Genomic DNA, 21,759 nt, shown 5'->3' on the forward strand with positions numbered 1-21,759 from the left:
CTTAAATTTCTTAAATCAAACTTGATCTACGTGCAAGAGTTACAAGTGTTGTCGAATCGTTGCTCTCTCTTATATTATATGTAGTCTATCAGCTCCAGTATTTCATACGGATAGATGGATATGGCTATATTGTCTTGGCTGTTGACGATGATTAAGAATATAAACATATTATGTCTTAATCTAGTAATTTAGTAGGATTAAGTTATTATATTTAAAAGCTATTTTGATTTTTTATTAAATTTTTTTTTTCTAACACTGCTATTTCAATGAAAATCGTAATGCATACATTTTTTTTTATTATTATTATTAGATAAAATATTGAGTGACTCAAAATGAAAAGATTGTTAAGTTATTGCAAATTAAATACATTAGTCTGTTACAATTAAATGTTGTCTCAAAGTTGCGTTTAATGACTTTTAACATTTTGAATTATATTATATTTTTATCTTAACATCCTTTTTTTGTTATTATCCCAATTTGCAAAAATATTGAGTTACACAAAATGAAAAAATTGTTGATTTTATAAAATGAAATACATTAAGCTGTTATCACTAAAGTTTGTCTCCGTTTATAATAACAATAATTTTAAAGTTCACAGCTGAATATATAGATGCCTGCTTCTACCTGTTACATACATTTGCTGGAGTCACAAAGTTATAATACCCTTTTTCTCTATGGCTAGCGGGTATTGAAATGTTTATACTGTATGTATAAACTCGTATATAAACGCAAAATCCACAACAAAAACTTTACTTTGCCCCCATTTGCGCTCATTGAAACTGCTGCTATCGTATTCCCTGACTGTCAGCATTTCTATTCGCAATTCAAACAATTTGCATAATTTTCAATGAGAGCTGAAAAAAAAGTAAGTAGGTGAAGCGACCTGGGTTATGGCATGGTTCTATTCCTATATCTCACTTTAGTCTGTGGCTGAGCACAATGGCTTTAAGTAAGTAAGCGTAAAAGAAAAACGTCGCAATTGTGATGGTTATGCTGGCTTTCTTTCTTTCGTTCAGCTAATAGCCGCTTAGCACAGATAAGAGCTCTGGATTGGACTTGGCAACAGCTGTTATCAAATTGTTGGCTAATTGTTAATACCCCGTTCCAAGAATAGAAGCAGTCGGGTAGTTACACTATAAATATTCGCCTTTTTATTAAGTCTGCTTTGTTAATGTGTACAGCGTGTTTATGTGGCTAAGCATTCGCTTACTTTAAAGTGAGTTGAATGAAAAGTTCTGCGATTTGCTTGTGCTTAAGCGAACTTCTAAGTCTGTGAACTTCGCGTCAGACAAAATTAATTGAAGCTGAAGCTGATGCTCTAGCTGTAGCCTTTAGTTGTAGTTGTAGTTGTAGTTGGGATGCTTCCATTACATTATTCTTAAGCTTAATTGAGTTTGGTCTGCAATTTGCATTTGAATGCAGCAATTAAAATCTCTCGCTTAATTTACTAAACCCAGTAGAGTGTGTAATCTTTTCAATGCAATAAAAGTTCCTGTCAAGCCAACCAGACTGGCAAAGGAGCACTCAGTACGCCATACTTTTATAATCATAGCTGAATAACAATAGACAATATCAATTGATATAATATATATATGATTCCTTTATTGTTAAATCATTCATCGGCTGTTTGTGATGGATTTTGCATCCCTTCTTTGCTTTTGCGTCTCATACTCAGCTTATCTATAAAAACAATAGCTGCTAACATGACAAGGCCAGATGTTGGTTTCCTTTAGCTTTGGCATTTGCATTTACTGCGCAGGATGTGTCAAATTATTACTGGAGGAACCAGCAACCACCTTTAATTTGCATAAATTAAAACGTAATAAATGAACGTTAAATGAATTGGCATTTGCCACGGCATAGATCGATGTGCCTGACTGGTGTTTGACTCAGCTGCTAGCCAAAGCTCTATTTTAATCACTCTGCGAGCTTTTTGTTATTCATGTTTTTATATAATGCATAATGCGTTTGTCGCTACGATTCCCCAATGACGTGACATAATTAAGCCTATTGAGTTTGTGCCTCGTTGTAATCAGCCGAAAGCACTAAAGGTATTAAGAGCACATTCAATCGATTGCGATTACTGAACGTGAACGTGGTTTACTGCATTATTAAACAATGACTTTAGCCTCTGTAATTTCTCTATTCAGAACTCAGTGATCCGAATTATGTCGGAAGGCTGCCAAATGCAAATACGCATTGTTTAATACGTGGGAGCTAAGAACTTGTGGTATTCCCAAATTGGGTATTATGTTCTATAAATATACAACAATCTTCGGTAAAGGTCGATCAAATTAAATTTAATTGGACTCCATAAATGGTATCACGCCCATACAGTCTTAAAACGCTTAGAGTCCTTTAAATTAGTTTGTTGTTTACCAATGGTGATAAAAATGCCAATTTATATAATTGCAAGTACAATATTGGCCAGCCATTGGCACACATAAAATGTATTGGACTACGCTTCATTAGATCCACAAACAGAGTGCAAATAAGTTTTGGGGGGAATGTCATGGTCAGAAGGCGTGAAACAAAGGTGAAAAGGTGTGAGGGCTTTGTTTGATGTATGTGCTGAGAGTGACATGTGAGCCTGGACAAATCAAATGTGGAACTCAAAAAATTTGATATGACTTATGGAGACGTTTAATGATTCGCATCCAGTTGACGGCAGAACAAAACAAAACAGAGCGGAACACAGAACGCAACGGAAGAAAGGGCTTCCTGTGATTTATGGGATACCGCATTCCTCTCTCTGGTTTCATTTGTCACAACAAAGCAGCCACACCTCTTTTGTTTTTCTTTTCGTTGCGTGAGTGTGTGTCCCCAAACAGAACAACAACAGAATGTCAACCAATCCGATTGACTGGGATTCGACGGAGGACACACCCGTTCCTCGATTTGCGTACACAGAAATATTGATATTTGAATTATTCCGCGGGGAAATAAAAGCTCCTTGTACACAAACACAAGCATGTGTTGGGCAAATATGACATGCCCTTTTAGTTATGTCAAGGCATGGGTATAGACTAGGAAAACAAATCACCAATCACAAATAATATTGCTTTTATCAGCGTGTTGCCTTTGTCTTAGTGTCTTAGTGTGTGTGTGTCAACAAAACCCGCAACAAAATTGTGGTTTTCTATCTTTTCGTCAGTCTTTTTTGCCGCCTTGCATCTCAAGGTTAAGTCCCAGCTCAGTTTTCGTATAAATTAAGTTATGCGGAATATTTTTATGAAGATACAAACAATATGCTCAGCAATTCACTTGAGTGTGTGTAAGCTTACAAAATGTGCTGAAATTCTCAAAAACCTGTAGTGTTTGCACTCTTTAAAGCTGATCATAAGATTTATACATTTATTTTTGCAAAATTCAAATTTAATGAAAAATAATCTTTCTATAGACTCCGAGTGTTGAAATCAAATACAAAAGATTGATATTTCACAGCAATCCTTGAAGTATGCATTGAAATATTTTATAGCTGAGTTTACGGTGCAACACTTGAATGCTGCAATTTTCTATTTTCTATTCACTTTCAGTTTGTTGTAATGCGCTTAACTATTTTTTTTTTTTTTACTATTTGTGTTCAATGCAGTTACACTGTGAAGCGTGTGCTAAGCTGATTTTGAAACAGTCAGTGCTTGGAGAAGTTGAAAATTGGTTGCTATGACAGTCGCTCATTAGATGCAATACAGCAGCCAACTCATCGTATACTTAATATTGTTCTCAGTTGAGTCGAAGCCAATTCCAAGAGTATCAAAATCCACTTTGGGGAAGTATTTACCAATCACTGAAATGAAAAATAAGCATATAAGGAGCATCTATAAATATCTTATGAACTTTATGCAGTAGTAAGACTAGTTTATCTCTGGGATATTTGAAGTATAACTGTAACTACACATATGTTGAGATGTGTGTGCTTTGCTCTCGAACTTGTGCTGTGCGCCTTTGTTGACAATTGACTGAGAATGTGAATGCGCCTGCTGATCCTTGACCCTGAGCCTCATAGCCGCGTTGACTGCTGACATTACAATGCGATGATATGATGTGATTATGCTAATTTAATGCCGCAGCTTAAACACTCTCGAATGATGATAGCCACAATGACGTTGATAATGATGTGAAGGCCACTGTCTAAGTACCCAGCAGCCAGCCCATTATCTCAGCGAAGAGCTACTTAAATTGAGACTACGACGGCGACTCTATCACTGCGTATAATTGTTATGCCTTTTATGATAGACTTCTTGCTGCTTTAGGCTGCTTCTTTTTTATACACTTTTTTTTCTGTATTTATGTGATGATGTAGTTGATATCGTAAAGCTGGATGTGTCTGTGACATTGTGCTGACGATGTCATTGCCTAGGCAGCATTTTTTTTTTTTTGCTTTTCTACTGTTTCTTTGCTTTATAGATGTGAGTAAAAAGGTCGATAGCCGACACATACCATACTAACTTACCATATGGGTGGAGTTCATCCATTTGATTTGCGCGCCCCAATGGACAACATTTTGTATGTCTTACGACTCAAATACCGGAAAGGAACTCTTTCTTACATAGCATACATAAAATGTTGCGTCTGCTCAGCTGAAGCTGATGTTGATGCCAATGGCGATGCTACTAGGGACTCAACAATGCTTAAATGAAATAAAAATCAATGTAGTGTGCACGCACACAGCCACACGCATCCTGTGGTGGCAACCTGTGACCACCCCTTTCTGTCTATTTCAGCCTCACTTCCTCACACTTCCCCACATCCTCACACACACACACATGGTCATCGGCAGTCTGCTTGGTTGAGTTTTGCGTTGTTTCTTTTAACGGGTGCCAACTTTTCCATTAGCAAAGTTAATACCACTCACGAAGCGGTTATAAGTCGACGAAATCACGAATGCCTTGAATTAAGTTAACAACTCAGAAATCTCTCTCCTTGTGTATGCACTTCTTCTTCTCTCAAAAATATCCTGATTGACTTTAGCTTAACGAAGATGGTAGCATACTTTTTGGGGCACTTTAACTCAACATTTTTTTGGTTTCTACGCGTTAAGGTTCATTACGCCTAGACTATGAATTTCGGTTTGTTGTTCATAAATTTTGGTAAATTAGATTGCTTATGCCTTTGGGTCAAAGTCTTTGCAACTTTTGCTTTGTTTCATTCCAAAGTTCTCTTAACCCATAAAAAACAATGCAACATTTTTGAACAAATACTTGCGGGAATAGTATAATTGGGTGTAGATGTGTATCTAATTCGCATTGTCATTTTTGTGTTCATAAGGTGAATGCACTCGTCCTCATTACTCGTTCAATGGTCTGTTGAAATCATAAAGTTTTACTGGATGAATGAGCCCAAAAATCCCAGAATTAAGTTCAACAATTTGTTTGTTTGTCTATAAAGTTTGTTTTTGTTCAATTTACATTTTTTACAAATTCAAGAAATAATTTAAAGAATGAAATTTCAGAGAGAGAATCATTCAGTCGGCCTCGAACTGCGAATTGAACTTGAACTTTGTAATTATACCTGTTTGTTTCAATAAAGTCGTAATATATTTAAATGTCTTATTCGAATGATACGACAAATTGATAAATGATTGTCAGACAGTGATTTCTCATGTGCTCTTTAACGGTTTTGCGTGTTATTTGTTTTTTATCATATTTCTCTCTCTCTCTCACTCTCTTTCAGTTTAGCACTTTTTGCTGGCGCCAACAATTTGCATAATTAAAGCCGTCGTTCAGATAGTGAAAAGAGATAACGAGCTACAGGTAAGTCAGTCTATTTATAATGGAGCGATTCGATATTTGCAATGCAAATCATCAGTTTTTTTTTTGTTTTGTGGTCGTCGTTGTTGTTATTATTACGGTTGCCCGAAGCTGTTAACAAATTTATTCGCCTGGCGCATGCGAGAAATGTGTGGGCTTTTGTTTAAGGTGTTTTCAGTTATTGTTTATACCCTGTCACCATCAAACGGTTTTTACTGGGTTAAACTTAGTTCAAGATTACCGCCTGACCGATTAAGCCAAGTCTCGACTAAATTATAGATTCAACTTTTACCGACTGACAACAGAAAAGAGTTTACAGAGTATGCGTTGGTTGAGCATTTGCAAATTGATATAACTCATACTAGTTTGGTATTTTGATATTCTGGAATTCCATTGGGAATTTTGGGAATTTCTTTTGCGATTCAGGTTGTTTGTTTCACTTAAGATATTCAAAGCCTGCGATAAACAGATGACAACATGTGGGAGAGCAATAAAATGGTCGTAAAGAAACTATTGTCACTGGCATAAAATAACTAACTAGCCTGACAAATTGCCTTGGGCAATTTAATGGCACACCGTGTGTGAGTTGTAAACAAACTAATCAACCGGATGTGAATTATTGCACGTTAAATATGAGCATCATTAGAGCTGAGTGCAGTTATCGACCCTTGGGGGTTCTTTTCGCTTTTCCATTCATTGACATTCAAACATATCGACTATTGCCATTTACATAAGTAACATTCTAGTCTTGCATTGACGTCAAATCGAAATCTGTCATCCTGCCTTGCTTTCTCTTCTTTATTCGCATTGCACAGAAAAATATTGTGTGCGTGCAAAGGACAAGTGCTTTTGTTTATCAATTCCTTGCTTGGCTGGCTTGGTTATGCAACAACGTTAAGAATATCGCAGGCCGCAGGACATAGCAAATTGTTTGCTTTTAGTCATGTTGAATAGCGTGAACCTCCATAAAACGAAACAAGTAGCTTATTCCACATACTGTGTTTATTCTGTGACGTAAATTCGTTTCGAGCATGTAACAATTTCAATATGTGCAGCTCATGTCAAGCCGAAAATCCTTTTATTGCGCATCATAAATATGCAAGTCAAATAGAAGGTGCATTAATATGATAGTGAGCGAGCTATCAGCACGTTTGCCCTTTCCCCCAACGCAACTGAATGAATTTGCTTCACGATTTCAGTTGCAAATAATTTAGTTTGATGCCAAGAGCTGGGTAAACACTTGTAGCTCAAATTGCGACACGAAATTCACTGAAACTTTCATCTGGATCAAATGTGTCACAATCTGGAACGTTGATCAACCAGAAAACTTTGATATTCTCGACAAAAGTTAGTTACTAAGCTCTGCGCATGCAGAAGTGGACAATTCATATACACATACATACGTAACGTTGTACGACAAACTTTGTGCATGTGTCTGCTGAGAATGTGTGAGTTATGCGGCAGAGTGGAGGAGGAACTGGGATTCGTCGTTTGATGGCAGTTGGAATTTACTTATCCAAGTTACACAAGTGCTTTTATACTTATTATATTCCCGGGACACTGTTCGCTCTTTAAAGAATCGCTTTTTGTGTTAAAGAACCTTACGTAAAAAATTTCATGCATATGCATATGCTAACATATGTTATAGGAATTTGCATAAAAAAATATGATGCAATTCTCACTAGCAGCAAGTTACTGTAATGCAAATGATGGCATAATTTAAAGTTGTTTTTATTCATTTTATTCATCATGTTGAAATGTTGAAAGTTTATATTTGGTTTTCAATATAATTAACGGCAATGTGGGGTATAAAAAGCAATTGTTTTAAAATTAATTAAAATGTAGTTAACTTTGTAAAGTTGCAGTATGTATTATTCGATAAGTTTTATACACTACTTCGTTATGGTTTAGTACTATTCAACGCTTATACGAAGCAATCATTGTGTAAAACTCAACACTAATTTTAAGTAATCATTATGTACTACTCAACACTTAAAATAAGAACGAAAAGAAAGAAATTAGAGAATCTATTGCGTGGTATCGGCGCTAGAAAAATATTGCGAAACAAGAGTGCAAACGAAAGCAAATTGGAAAACTATTTAAAATGGGAGAAATTAATGAGATTATCATCAGTTAAATAATTGAACTGTACAAACTACAATTATTAACAACCTTTGTATACTCTTCGGTGCACAACAATAAAATAATCTAACTTCAAAAACATTATCGAACCCTAAACTGAAACAAATTTAAATTAAAATAGTATACAAAACAATGTGATAGAGTATTTAATTAATTGATTGAATAATGGATAATCTTGTTTGCAAATAATCCAATTACTGGCATTCTGTTGCTTGTTTTTATTGCGGTTAGCAGCGTTTCAATTTATTGACCGTGCGGGCGTTGGATAAATAATTCATAAATAATTAGTCGTTAGTAGTTGAAATTTGAAGAGGATTTTAAAGTATATAACATTTAATTGTTATGTAGCTGAGAGGATTATTGTGATTACACTTTTAAAGTGTTTATCAACATTTTTCCACATCTTTAATTTAATTCGAGTAAATTGGCTAAATTAAAAATTCATAATTGGACAAAACTAAAAAGCTGAAAGTTAATCAATTCGGGTTATTCCTCTAATCAGCATATCTTATTTAATATGTAGAAACACACATTCCGCTCTGGATGAACGTGTTTGGAATTTCTTTTTAGAACAAGTTGTGCTAGAATAACCCCAACGATAAAACAAATTGAGAAAAGAAAGAATTCTTATTAAGCAATTCGTGTTTAATGTCTCTTAATTTAATTTGTTATATTTTTAAATTTCGATATAAATGTTTTAGGGTGTTTAATTGGCTTTGGCGCTAATTGCCTTATTTTTGCAACGGTGTGAAATTCCAAATAAAATATTGAGATTTGCATTTTGAAATGTCTTTGCTCTTTACTTTTGGAATACATTAAGCAAATAAGAAACGAGTTTTGATTTTATCATGATATTATTTTATTCTTTTCATGTTTAAAACTAAGTGCAATAGGCAAAAAACACAACATATGGTGGTCAACAGAAATCGGGAATATTTAATAGTAGGAGCGTGGCACAAATGTGTTGGGGTCGATGAGCGTGGCCACCTCCCAGGGATGGACAATGGAGCGTCCTGGAATGCGATTATAGGCAGCTGTGGGAATAATCAAGACCAGTTAACTGAAGTTCAAAACTCTTAAAGTGCTTCCCAACTTACCGATTATCTTGTTGATGGCCGTCTGAGCGTCAAGAATCTGGGCATCAGGAGCGGGGGCAGCGCTGACCAGGATAAGGCAGACGGTGGCAATTACCAAAGCGAAAACGATGAATTTCGACATTTTTGTGGTAGTTTTTTGGTGCTTCTGTTGCCTGTGGTTACTCTGAAGTTTTTGGTAAGTCTAATTAGCCAAGTGGCAGCTGCCGCTATTTATACTACACACACAGCTGAAGATGATATCCAAAATATCTCTGGGATGAATGAAAGCCAGAAAGCCAAAAGCCGAAAGCCAAAACAGATGCGAGACGAGAGACGAGAGCCGGCCGTGTAGCAAATATTGAGAACCCGAAAGCCTAAAACCGCTAGTCACAGCTGTTTTCGAAATTGATTTCTTGTTTTTTGTTTGTCGCAATAATTAATTTCTATGCAGAGAGACTACGAAATGCTCTGATACTCGTACATATATAATCCTAATCGTAAGATACTCTCCCTACCCCACCCAAGCCCTGTTGTGATGAGATGCCCGGCAAAACAAAAGCAGAACGGAATAAAATAAAATGATTGAAACGAGTTTCGCAAAAGAACAAACGTTTAAGGTTGACGCTGGGAATTCCACAGAGCATAGAAAGTAAACAAAAAAACAAAAATACCGCGACGATTAAATTAATAAATATATTAATATTTCTCGGCTGCTTTTTTCAACAACAATTTTGTAATTTAAATTTATGTGCATTTGCCATTATGTTATCTATATCTGCCACTTTGGTGTTGTTTGCTGCTGTCTATCAGAGATTTGTGTTTTTCTTCGTTTTTGCATAAGAATCTCGTATCGTGTGTGTTCCCTTTTGCGGTTCATTGTACGCAACGTTTTTTGGTTTTGGTTTTTGGTTTTTTGTTTTGTTCTGGATTTTTGCGGCTTGGGCTTTTCCCCATCGTTCTTGCTGTTTTTGTCTTCATATTTTGTGTGTGTTTTTTTTTGTATTTTTGTATTTTTTTTGATTTGATATCCGGCGCCGCGTGCGAGATCAAAGACCAAATTCGTTTGATATGGCAATTTTGTCGCCTTTGTTGTTGAATACTGATTTATAAACAAACCGGTTCGCATCAATTTGTCGCCGAAAGAAAGTAAAATCTTTTTTAATGACATGCTGCGTATTTTCTATTCATAAATTATATTTTAATTCTTATGTCTCTTGGTCTAAATACCATTTAAAAAACATCTACAAAAAGATGGATGGGATAATTTAAACGAATGACAGACTGACTTATTAGATATCCTTGTACTTCTTAAAGCAAACCAATTGTGCATTCAACAATATATTTTATTATATAATTTAAATATTTGTGGCAATCAATCAATCAACATTTAAAGTGCAAGTAATGCAAAACTCCCATTTGAATCCATTAATAAACGAATATACCCCATGTCTCTGCTTTGTGGTTTATGCAGAGTTCTAAAATTTGCAAATCCTTCGCGTGACGGCTTTTAAGGGTCCTTTAGACTGTAGCTGTAGGCGGCAACAGCTGTCCCACAACACGCTCCAAAGTTTATACACCATGTGTGAGAGTCTGTGTGTGTGGGTGAGTATGAGTGTGTGAGTGTGTATGTGTGACCATGTCGATGTAACTTATGTGAATAGCATAAGCAAAAACGCACACGCACAAGTTTGATTGGAATTTGCGTGTTGGCCGTTAAAGAATGAGTATGAGTATGGGCTTGAGTATGGGTTTGAGTATGAGTTTGAGCTCCCCACACTGTTCGCTTATGGGCCTGTTTAAGTTATTGTTGTGTTCAATATAATGCGCGTAATGCTAATGCAGACACGTGACGCCTTAACAAAATTGTCATCACTCTAATGATTGAGACAAATGTGACACAAGACACATCCCTCGTAATGGGATGGGTGGTCGATGAGTCTGACTGCTCAACTCTGCTCATGTTCTCTGACATTGTTAAAATATCTCCTTCGACTTCTTCGACTCCTCATCCTCATCCTCATTTCCTTTTTACTTGTTGCTGGTGCATGGGAATCGAGTTACTGTCTGGCATATGGTTTATGAATTGTTAATCAAGTGTACGCCTAATGAGACAGACATGAAGCGAAATAAAGCTGCTTATCGCAATGTTTATTAGCCGCCAGTTATACAATCTGCGACTCTTCAGTGCTCACCAACCAGCCCCCTAATAGCAGAGGGCATATCTCGCAGTCAATATTAATAATGAACAGCAACGACTCCAGGGTTTACTTTCACACATAATACGTTTGTTTGGCTCTTCTTTGCGGAGGTTGTTTATAGAGTCTGCTAAACGGTAATATTGCATTAATCAATAACAACTTTTTAGATTATTAACCAACGTTTGACTTGCAACGATGCAATAGATTAATTCGATTTATATACATTTGTCATAAGAACAAATTGTAATGTATGTAATTGAATGTAGTGTAGTGAAATTTTATGTATGCGAGTTTAAGGTGTCACCATTGGCAGTGTTGGTAGATCCTAGTTCTGGTAGAATGGGGCTTCAGGTTAAGGACTCAGGCTTTGAGTGGTTTCCTATGCGTCGAATTAAGTACTGCTCCCAAATGAGCCAAATTTTGAACGTGCGGAAAAGTTCCACCAATTTTAGAGTGACCGTTATGACCCTAAAATTGGCACGGAAATGGCAACATAAATGTATGGCAACACCACTCAAACATTTGCTTAATAAATTAATGCAATTATTAAACACAAAAAAAAAGACTATCAAATGAAATCAAATTTATTTCTATTTCTATAGCGACAATATCCCGAGCACATATTATTGCAACTTGCTTGCAACATTTTTTGATTTTTAATTGCATATTTAATGTTGCGACTCCAAAAATGTTGTGCCATGAGACAAATACGTCTGTTTAATAAAAGAGAAGAGATAATTATGAATAACTAAGGCTGCGAAGACTCGGTACATTCGCCAGAATAAAATACTGGAGCCAGAGCCAGGAGTCAGAGTCTGACGGAGTCGGATTACGTGAGAATGAGGCTGGTTCTAAAATGAAAACAAAAAAAAAACCATTTAAACACTTTTAAATATGTGGATTATTTTTCGAATTTCATTATAAAAGTTCTAGCAAAAATTAAACAGCCCTCGTGTTGTTAAGATAATTTGCGTTGGGTGCAAATTTAGTCAACATACAAAATATTTCCGCTTGGGGTATTATAAAAAACAGAAAACACACAAACGCGAATTGAGTGAGAGAGAGTAAGAGAGAGAGAGAGAGAAAGAGAGCAAGAACCTAGATCACTCACAATAATAAAAACAACAATAACAAGGAGAAAACAGAGGGCAACCACAATAGGGGCAGCACATAAACATATTACCCCTGGGCGCATTCATATTATACGCTTATAAAAAATTGCTTGTTGATGGCGCTGCTGTTTTTATAATATAAGCATACTATGTTTATGTTCACACATATATACATACATACATAACATATATATGTACACATATCCCTTTATCCATGCTGCGAGTGTGAGAAATTGAGAGAACCGCGAAAGGATTATGTGTGAAGTCGAGTAATTTCTGAAATGAAAACAAAGCTCAGCGTATTTACACACACCAAGGGGCTGGCGTGCGACATCTCTTCATATGATTGATGTGGCATTAATTAGCATTATCCAGAGTCTAATCAGCACATGTGGTACTATCATTTTGCCCAACTCTACTTAAATATGAACGAAAGTGTGTCTACCAACTACATATTAAATAATATTAAATTTAATTTTCAGATGCATCAGATTACATGTTAAATGATCAGTTAAGTAGTATGCATAATAACATAATTAACTTGCCATGTTATCTTTCGGTGGCTCATTAATTATTCATAGCATTGTGATTACACCACTGAAATACCTGAAGGGTATTATTAAGCTGTGAATACATAAAAACAATTGATAAATATTGATGATAGAGTGGAACGCTTACATAGTGCTAAGGTGGTGATTAGTTTCAGAGTATTTACTCAGTAAAACACTTTCGACCAAAATACGCCCACATGATTTTTGCGCATTTCTGTGAACTGTCTGTGAATAATATATATTGTCAGTCTGTTTTGCGCTTGAGTGAATGAAATGTGAATGAATGAATGCGAGTGGCTGTGAAATGAACTGATGAATGAATAAAAGGCGTGAATTTTCAAGTTGAGTTTAATTACACTTCAACGAATAACTTTATGAATAGTAAGTTGAAAATAAGTAAAGGAGCTCTTGTCGTTTCATGTTATATTTAAATAGAAAGATACTGATGGGAGGATTTGATTTGCGCCCATTGATTAAATAAATTTTCCTTTAAGATAATACCTAATATAAAATAAATAATAAATAATAATAAATTTTACAGAGCCTTCTTCTTATCGCTCAATTTCCATAGGCAAAGGGTATACAAAAAGTATAAGAAAATGTTGCATACTTTGTGGCGTCGTCAATTCTGATGAAATATAAAAGGGCATTTCACACTTGTGCATTTAACCACTACGCTTAGGCGACTGAATTTGAAATTATTGCAAATGTGAAATATGCAAATTTAATTCACTAAGCTACCGCTATTATTACTTGTTGCTCGGCATATTGAATGACAGACTGATTCAATGTGCCAAATACTGTTATGCAAATATTTCCAGTCGCCGCCGCCAAAGGAAAACTTTTGTTTTCGAACCAGCATTCTTCAAATTTTCGATGCGTAGGTTTTGCGTGTACACACGTTTTTCATGCCATTTATTCGGCCAAGCAATTTGACTTTATACAGCGTGAAAGACAGCATCAGAGTCAAAGTCGTGTCACTCCCAGACATTTTTAAACTGATCAAGATATCGCTTTACGACCACGAAAAGAAGCAACAGACCATTCTTTTGGGATGTGGATTTGTGTTTATTTTTTATTATGGATAATTCAAAAGCAGCATTGCTGCTTATGTGCCTTGTACCTATCTTGAATACGTAATGCGATGTTAATTTGATGCAAACATGAAAAGAGCATAAGCTGCACTCTGCTTTTAAAGCCTGCCAAAAATTGTGAGAAAACATTTAAAAGTTTATTCCAGTGCTTATGGTTCTTAAAAGCTAAATTGCATTTAATAGCTTGTAAAATGCTGACGAACAACTCGTGTTAAGTCAAATCCGATTTGGTATTTATAATCAACAAACAATGAATTAAAGAGACACTGTAAAATTTTATATGTACCTTAATTCCTATTAACATGAATTATATTGTCAAAAGCAAAATTGATTTAAAACTGAATTACATGGCAGTAGAGAACTCACTTCATTTATATTAACTTTAAAGAGAATTGGAGTAAAACGAGAACAGGTATTTGAGTCAGCTCTTTGTCAATGCTACACAAGTATGTTCAAGTCCAATAACGAATCAAAGCAACAAGCATATCCAATTAATTTCAGTTATTTGTTGGGTTCTCAATGCTCTCAGAAATTCAAAAGAACCAAATATCAATATGACTGACTATACACATGCATGACTCATGTATCGGTTATCGATTTGAAATCGAAAACTTAAACAAAAATATACATACATATGTGACAGATAGTTGTCAACTGTCCATTTTGCATACACCATGAGTAAGATGAGAAGAGCACACGGTGGATATCCTTACCACGTTCTACATTATGAAACAGTTTAGCCAGAAGCAACTCACTCGTAAGCATTGAAGACTGCCAGCATATGCTGATGTTTGTGTTGTGGATGCTTTCTTGGTCGACGAGATGGTTACACGATGCCTTCAACTCATGCATAATTAATCATGTTGTGACGCCGATGACTGCCTGTACATGTGCCATTGCCCTGCCCTGGGAATGCGCTTGTCAGTTGACATGGTCGCGCTTTTTTATCACTGCCAGAGGAAACGTTCCGCTATATTTATCTTGTTACTTATACGGTCTTTCGCAATCGTTGCTAGCTATCGTCATAAACCTACCCCAACCCAACGTTGCTCGCAGAAATCTCAGAAGCTGTTCCAAATAGGGCAACCCACTCTCTAAATGTTGACGATGCTAATGTCAAGTAGGCGCTATGCACGTTTTGCCGTTATAATTGTTGACGTAAATCACAAAAGAAAAGATGGTAGGAGAGGAAGTGAAAAAAAAAACAGCACAGACGAAAAAAAAATGTACAAATGTATGTATTCAGAGAACTGTGTTGGGGACCTGTTAACACACAAATTGCCTTTGAATAGGTCCTGAATGTTGATGTGCCAACTTTAACATTATTTCACAACACAATACCAACATTTTTCTTTGCAGCACTTAGGCGTTGATTTCACATAATTGAAATGAATATCTCGGCCGCGTCAGAGGGCTTGTGATGGGCATTTATTGTATTTTCGGTTTTTAACCCCGACAATAAATGAAGCACTTTGTAGACGCCAATTTTTCTATTATAAAAAAAAAATAAATTGGTTGGAGATTTCGATTCAAATGAAAACTTTAAGAGACAATTAGTGAAGGCTTTTCGCTATTTTGAAAGCACACAATTCACACTAAGTGCTTTTACATTTTAAAAATCGTGCGATACATTTTAATTGTGTAATTTTAATATCGAGGTTCAAACAGTTTTCAATTTCTGAAGCCAAAAAAAAAAAAGAAATTAAATTAGAAGCGTTGTTGGACACGTATACGTTGTTAATTCACTAATTAAAAAATGTTGATGGAAAATATATATTTAAAAACCATTCTTCAAAAATGAATATAAATGTATTTTATTTTATAAAAGTAAACGTGTTAAACGTTTGTTATAAAATGAAGCAATTAAATTCATATTTAAAAAAATCACTCTACATTGTAGAGTCTAAAATTATAAATTTGCAAAAAAGGTATAAAAAACTAAAAGATATATGTTGAAAATGTCTTCGCTGATTTCTTAGTAAATAATAAATAAAATCTATGGCTACATTAATTAATTCCCATTTTAATTAATACAATTTTGTAAAATTTTATTTCATTTCAAATTGAAAGCAGTTGGCGCGCATATCTCCCAGACCAACGTTTTTATCGATTTCGATAAGCGTTTGACATGCGCAGCAGTATCGATACTTGGAACAGCTGTGCCTAGCGTGTATGTACTCATACAATATGGCGTTGTTGTGTAAAAATGAACAAATATTCGGATGTATGAAAAAAAATTTGTGAAAAATTGCAATTTGCGGCAGTTTTAATGATTTAATATTGTGCATTGTAAAGACAAGTGGATATACAAAGAAAGAGTGACAACTTTTCAGTGTTAAAAGCAGAAAATAATAAAATATTCTCTGTAGACTGTTGAGACCGGCGTAACTTTTGAGGCGCCAAAAATCGCAAAACAAATCATAATAATAAAATGGAAGAAGAAATAACGCCTGCGGTTGCGACAAATGGAGTGGCGAATAATGGAGAAGAGGGTGCTCTGACGGCATCGGGAGCTCCATTGTCGGTGGTGGATGCGGTTGCTTCGACGAATGAGTGGGAGAGGGGAGGCGCTGTGGAACTGGCGAATGAAGAAGAAGCAGCATCAGCGGCAGTTGCTGGCGATAATGTTTACATGAATGAGGTGCGAAAGCAAGACGATGTTAGACAAGTCACACAGACATAAACATACTTAACATTTTGCAGGGTAATGTTGCGCCTAATGCCGGAGAGGGTGTAGAAGCAATTGCTGCTAACGCCGAGGAAGGGGCGGAGGTGCAGGAGGAGGAGGAGGAGGAAATGGGTGAAGCTGAATACCTGGATGATGCGATGCCTGATGATGACGGGGACGATGAAAACCCAGCAGAAGAAGAAACAACAGCAGACAAGAATAATACTACTAATGCAGAGACGGAAAAACCAACAGACGCCTCAGAAGCTGTCGCCGAATCGGTAGCAGAGGAAGGCAGCGCTAATAATGTGGCAACAGATGCTGAAGCATTGGAGGAAGCTGTGGAAGAGGATGTCGAGGAAGAAGAGGCCGTAGAAGAAGAGATTGAAGAGGAGGATGACGATGAAGAAGGTGAACTCATCACTGGTGACGATGCCCAGGAACAGCTTAAGACAGCCGGAGATGCCACAGACAAGGCGAATGTGAGTGCACGCTCTGGAGCCCAAAAACAAGAGGAACCAGTGGATGAGAATCAGTGTCGTGTGTGTACCAGCAAGGACAATTTAAAAAGTCTCTTTACGAAGACCAGTGATTCTACTACGCCGGCTGACATGTTGCTCTTGATTTGCCCCAGTGTATCTATAGCGCCCAAGGACTTTATGCCGCAATTCATTTGCAACAACTGCCAGCAGAGTCTCACCATTGCCATAAAACTAAGGAAGCAGCTGGAAACTACGGAGAAGGATTTGCGTAAGCGTCTTTCACGCAGTAAAAACAAAATTCGACGACCCCGCGGCTATGTTGTCATCGACGCCCCCGTCTCCGACTCGGCCAGCGATGAGGACGAGGAGGAGCTTAACGATGACGCTGAGTTCAAGGTCTCTGATGTTGCAGGCTCCACAAGCCCTGACAGCGATTCAGCCGACTCGGACATCAGTGAGAAACGCAAGCCAGGCCGGCGACGAGGTCGCAAGAAGAAACGCTCGGCGGGCTCTGAAGAAGAATATCCACAGAAAAAGAAGAGTCTGATGTCACAACCCGCCCTCCCTGCGCAGGGACCATTTGAGTGCGATCAGTGCGATCAAAGCTTTCCACGCAAACAATCCTATGTGATGCATCGCAAAACTCACGATCCGCGCCACGAATACCTCTGTCAGATATGCAACAAGCAGTTCAAGGTGCGGGGCGCCTACAAAACGCACATGGAACGCCATGACTCGGAACGTGCGCAGTTCCGCTGTGAGTTGTGCGCACAGGTTTTCCGACTGCGAGCCGAACTTAAGCGTCACATGGGCCTCAGTCATGATGAGCATGGTGTCATCTACGAATGCAAACGTTGTCAGCGCACCTTCCTCACCCAGCAGCGTTTGCAGCGCCATCAAAGCACCAGTTGTATACGTCACTCGGAAACAAAAGTCAGACGAATGGAGAGCCATCCTAGCCAGGGACGAGATCTATTCAAGTCGGTAGCACCCCTGACCACAACCTACTGGAGCGACAGTTTTTCCGACTAATTCTCAAGCGAGTTACACATTCGTTTCAAAACAACTTGTGTACTAATTAATTTAAGCTTATACATCATGTACACACACACACTTGTGAACCATTCAATGAACCGTAAAAATTCCTGGAAACAAATGCGAAATGTTGGTTGTTTTTTATTATACATATGAATGCTGGGTGTCCACTTGAAAGGCAAATGTTTTTTAAGCATTCAACCATTAAGCTTCTTTAGTATTTTGCTATAAAAGTATATTGAATGAGAAGTGAGCTTTGAGTTCATGGCCTAGTAAAATCTAATAAAGCGTTCGTAATTTTGGTGCTCTCAATGTGTGGTTTGGTTATTTGAGCTCCAAAAAGAATTTAATTTTGTAATTCAGTTAGTTCCCTTTTTTGTAGAAGCATAAAAAAACCATGAATGGGAGAGTTTTGTATGAGATTGAGGAGTTTTGAATGAGATTGAGGAGTTTTGTATGAGATTGAGTTGGAATTTAAGTTAGAACAGATAATGCCTTAACAACGAACTCAAAACTAAAGTCTGTGTGGCAGATTGTACTAGAAAATGTTGTAATATTTGAGACTGCTCGAATTGCCGCATAAAACTTTGATTTGATGTTGCAATCATAGTATAAATGTGGCAGCCAAATGCACATAAGTGCCGTTATCAACTGCAACTCGCATGCCAGAATTATAATACATAACAATAATTTCGCTGTATAATGTGCGTAATCACAATGTTCACTTAATGGCCACTCTTCGTACCCCATGCATTGTGCATCTCCAAGGGGCACTAAGCGTTTAACAGCTGGGATTATGTGCTCCAAGCTGTGACATTGCACTGGTTAAATTTGTGGCAACCGCAAAAGGAAGCGGAAACGGAAGCGAGCAAAAGGACCTCCAGTTGTTGCAAACTAAACTTCGCGAAACGAAACGAAAACTTGTTGTACTCGTACATGTTTATTTGTGAAAAGCAAAATATAAACTTAACATGCTGCTGCTGAATGGCCGGATGAGTGAATTGGGGATGGTGAAGAGTGTAAGATGTTGAACAACACAATCATTTTAAATGGCTGGGAATGCAAATGTAGGAGATGGAGGAGGAGGAGATAGAGTCTGCTTGCTGTTTGTTGACTCCTTCAGCTGTCCTAGTCTTGATCCAGTTATCCAGGTGCTGTCCGCTTAGAAATGGTGTATCGAATGATAGGTGGGCAGATGGTAGGACAACGACGAGACCGGATGATGCGCAATGAGCGGAGCGTGTGCGATGAGCGGTGCATGCGAAATTATTGGTGCATGGTGAACGACAGTTGGTGCGGCCACGTAATGCGAGTGGGTTATCAGTGGGGCGTGATAGCCCAGGCCAAGTGACAGGCCACGCTTGGCCTTGACCGATGACTCCGCCTGCTGCTGCTGCTCCTCGGCAACGGGTGCGGCCAGGATGCAAGCGGCGCCAGCAATAAGCAAAATTAACTGCAACAAATCGCATTTGCATTAGTATTTGCATTTACATTGTCCGATGGCCAAGAATTTTTCCATTAGCATTTCCCATTGACAGCAAATTGCAAATTGAAAATCGAACATGAAAGAAAAAGTGCACAAAATTCTTGTGTTAAAAATAGAACTATTGTGTTAGCAAATCCCCAAAAAGAGACAAGCTCATTTCTCTTGACCCCTAACACGAGTTGTTGTTCAGTCCAGTTGTCATTAATCTTGCTTCAAAATTTGTTTTTCGTTGAAATGAAAGTTCCAAGAATTTGAATAATATACTTTTGAAATTGAGAACGGTTTGACAAAGTTCTTTTTGAGTGTAATGCATATTTTCCTAATGATTTTCAGACAAAAAAAGAATGAACCCTTTCAAAACTTTAATGAAAATTAGGTTTTACAACTAATAATTTGAATTGTTCATTCTGATTATGATGATTACCAGTGTATTGCTTCAACTTTGAACAGTAAGTTTAAGTAACACTTAAATGGTGCAGCAAATCTTGCAGACAGAGTTCAACTTCAACTTGTTATCAAGTTTAGGTACTTATGTTATTATGTTCCACTTGCTTCAGCCAAAACTTTTGCCAAACTATTTAACTAATGATGCAAAGTTAGCTTTGAGAAAAGCTTCTACTTACTGTGAATTTCATTGTGATTGAGTTTGATTTAAAAACTTAGGGAGTTTTTGTTTTGGATGTTGATACACTGCACAGCACTGTGTCGAAAATTGAACTAACGATTTTTGAAGTCAGAATCTGTTTATTTATACGATTCGTATCTTGTGCGTAAACTACTAGAAACGCACTCAAAACGAAGTCAAACGCACACATTAGGCAAAAACAATTTAGGCAGTAAAAAGAAGCAAAAAAACGAATACGAATCAAACGCACATATTGGATGCAAGTTAAGTATGCCCACATCGAGTCCAAATTGTAGCAAACAAGTTGCAACTCAGTTGGCCAGAGTGTGTGTGAGTGTTGTTGTTGTTGTTGCTGTTGCTGTTCAATTGCAGCACTGTCAGAGTCATAAATAGAATTTGTTTTTGATTTGGAAAAGTGTTTGGAGTACAGCACAAGTCACTCATGCTGAGTGTCAACTGAGGCCACAGCAGCTTGATAAAATTGCATTAATTAATTGAAATGGATATGGATCATGTAGTCAGTAATTTCAACACGGTTCAATTATAATTTCATCTAAGGAAATTCTAATATTGTTAGTTATTGGTAAACAAATATACCTTAATCATTTTAAATTTGTCTACATTTTGATTAAAGATAAATATTTGCACGACAAATTGAATAATGAAAGTTTGTCTTGCTTATTTATGACAAACATACAAAATTTGTTTGTCCAGCGGCTGCAGTCGAGTGTAATAAGCACTTGATAAATTGGTTCAATAAATCCAATACACATTTCATATTTGGTTGAATTTATCAAAGCCAACAAACTAAGCACAACCGATTGAACTTGTTGATAATTTTAAAGCTTGATTTGAATTGTGTTTGCCTTTGGGGCAATTTCTGTTTAGTCGCAACTAAGTGATACTTTATAGTCTTATTGGGCTGTTACTGTGTTCAGTTTTAGTTGGCGTATTAAAAAACATTTGACTGTAATTACATTTTAATGTGCAGCAAGTGCGCGGCAGGATCGTTAAAGCAATTGACAGTGAGACGCAGTGGGATGCTCAGCTAGGATACGCTCGCATATCCAACAGATACAAAAGCATCTCGCAGATACAATTGCCAAGTGTGCGCTGGGGACTCATACTCCGGTTATGGTTATGCCTCAGCGTGAAGTGCCGTAATAAAAAGCAGTCACACACACTAACATACATACATGCGTCTAGTATATTCTATTGCTAGCTTATGTGTCTGTGTAACGGAACATTAATTAACAGTATAGCTGCTAATGGCAGCAGCAAAAAGCAAAAAAATCCGTATGGCGTTTATCTCAAGTTGTCAGTTGTCGGCGTTTCGCATGTTTTCGCTTGAGTGTGTATCTGTATCTGCATTTGTATTTGTCTGTGTCGATGTGTATTTGTGTGCCTCGTTGCGGCATTCTTGTTGTGTGTAACGCCAGCTGTTTCTCCATTTCCCGACGGAGGAGCCCCCAAAAGAAATAAAATCCAACTAGAACAAGACACTTCGAATCAAAGATACTCTAACATTTTGAAATGTATG

General features: G+C 37.0%; 4 protein-coding genes across 5 annotated transcripts in view; 2 read left to right on the forward strand and 2 right to left on the reverse strand.

Moving 5' to 3' along the window:
• LOC133840730 (G-protein coupled receptor dmsr-1) overlaps positions 1-21,759 on the forward strand; it is a 46,877-nt gene that overhangs the window by 17,622 nt on the left and 7,496 nt on the right. For both annotated transcript variants that reach the window (XM_062272753.1, XM_062272755.1), the window contains exon 3: positions 5,674-5,753. The gene's annotated coding sequence lies outside the window, so the exon portion shown is untranslated. The remainder of the gene's footprint in view (positions 1-5,673; positions 5,754-21,759) is intronic.
• On the reverse strand, positions 8,728-9,179 carry LOC133843231 (uncharacterized). Its single transcript, XM_062276674.1, has 2 exons — positions 8,990-9,179; positions 8,728-8,926 (listed from the first exon to the last, which is right to left on the reverse strand). The coding sequence occupies exons 1-2, from the start codon at positions 9,108-9,110 to the stop codon at positions 8,829-8,831; spliced, it is 219 nt and encodes a 72-aa protein (XP_062132658.1). The 5' UTR covers positions 9,111-9,179; the 3' UTR covers positions 8,728-8,828.
• Positions 16,105-18,253, forward strand: LOC133842187 (zinc finger protein 316). The gene is made up of 2 exons (XM_062275180.1): positions 16,105-16,564; positions 16,627-18,253. The coding sequence occupies exons 1-2, from the start codon at positions 16,355-16,357 to the stop codon at positions 18,103-18,105; spliced, it is 1,689 nt and encodes a 562-aa protein (XP_062131164.1). The 5' UTR covers positions 16,105-16,354; the 3' UTR covers positions 18,106-18,253.
• Positions 19,036-20,358, reverse strand: LOC133842188 (uncharacterized). The gene is made up of 2 exons (XM_062275182.1): positions 20,218-20,358; positions 19,036-19,561 (listed from the first exon to the last, which is right to left on the reverse strand). Exons 1-2 carry the CDS (start codon positions 20,227-20,229, stop codon positions 19,271-19,273), a joined length of 303 nt encoding a protein of 100 aa, XP_062131166.1. The 5' UTR covers positions 20,230-20,358; the 3' UTR covers positions 19,036-19,270.

This window comes from Drosophila sulfurigaster, chromosome 3 (assembly GCF_023558435.1).
Source record: "Drosophila sulfurigaster albostrigata strain 15112-1811.04 chromosome 3, ASM2355843v2, whole genome shotgun sequence".
NCBI lineage: Eukaryota > Metazoa > Arthropoda > Insecta > Diptera > Drosophilidae > Drosophila > Drosophila sulfurigaster.

Excerpts from the sequence above, each read along its gene's own strand:
- LOC133842187 (XM_062275180.1), top strand. The coding sequence starts at position 16,355 with ATGGAAGAAGAAATAACGCCTGCGGTTGCGACAAATGGAGTGGCGAAT. Across the intron at positions 16,565-16,626 it reads ATAATGTTTACATGAATGAG|GGTAATGTTGCGCCTAATGC; the intron begins GTGCGAAAGCAA and ends AACATTTTGCAG.
- LOC133843231 (XM_062276674.1), bottom strand. The coding sequence starts at position 9,110 with ATGTCGAAATTCATCGTTTTCGCTTTGGTAATTGCCACCGTCTGCCTT. Across the intron at positions 8,927-8,989 it reads GGCCATCAACAAGATAATCG|CTGCCTATAATCGCATTCCA; the intron begins GTAAGTTGGGAA and ends TTATTCCCACAG.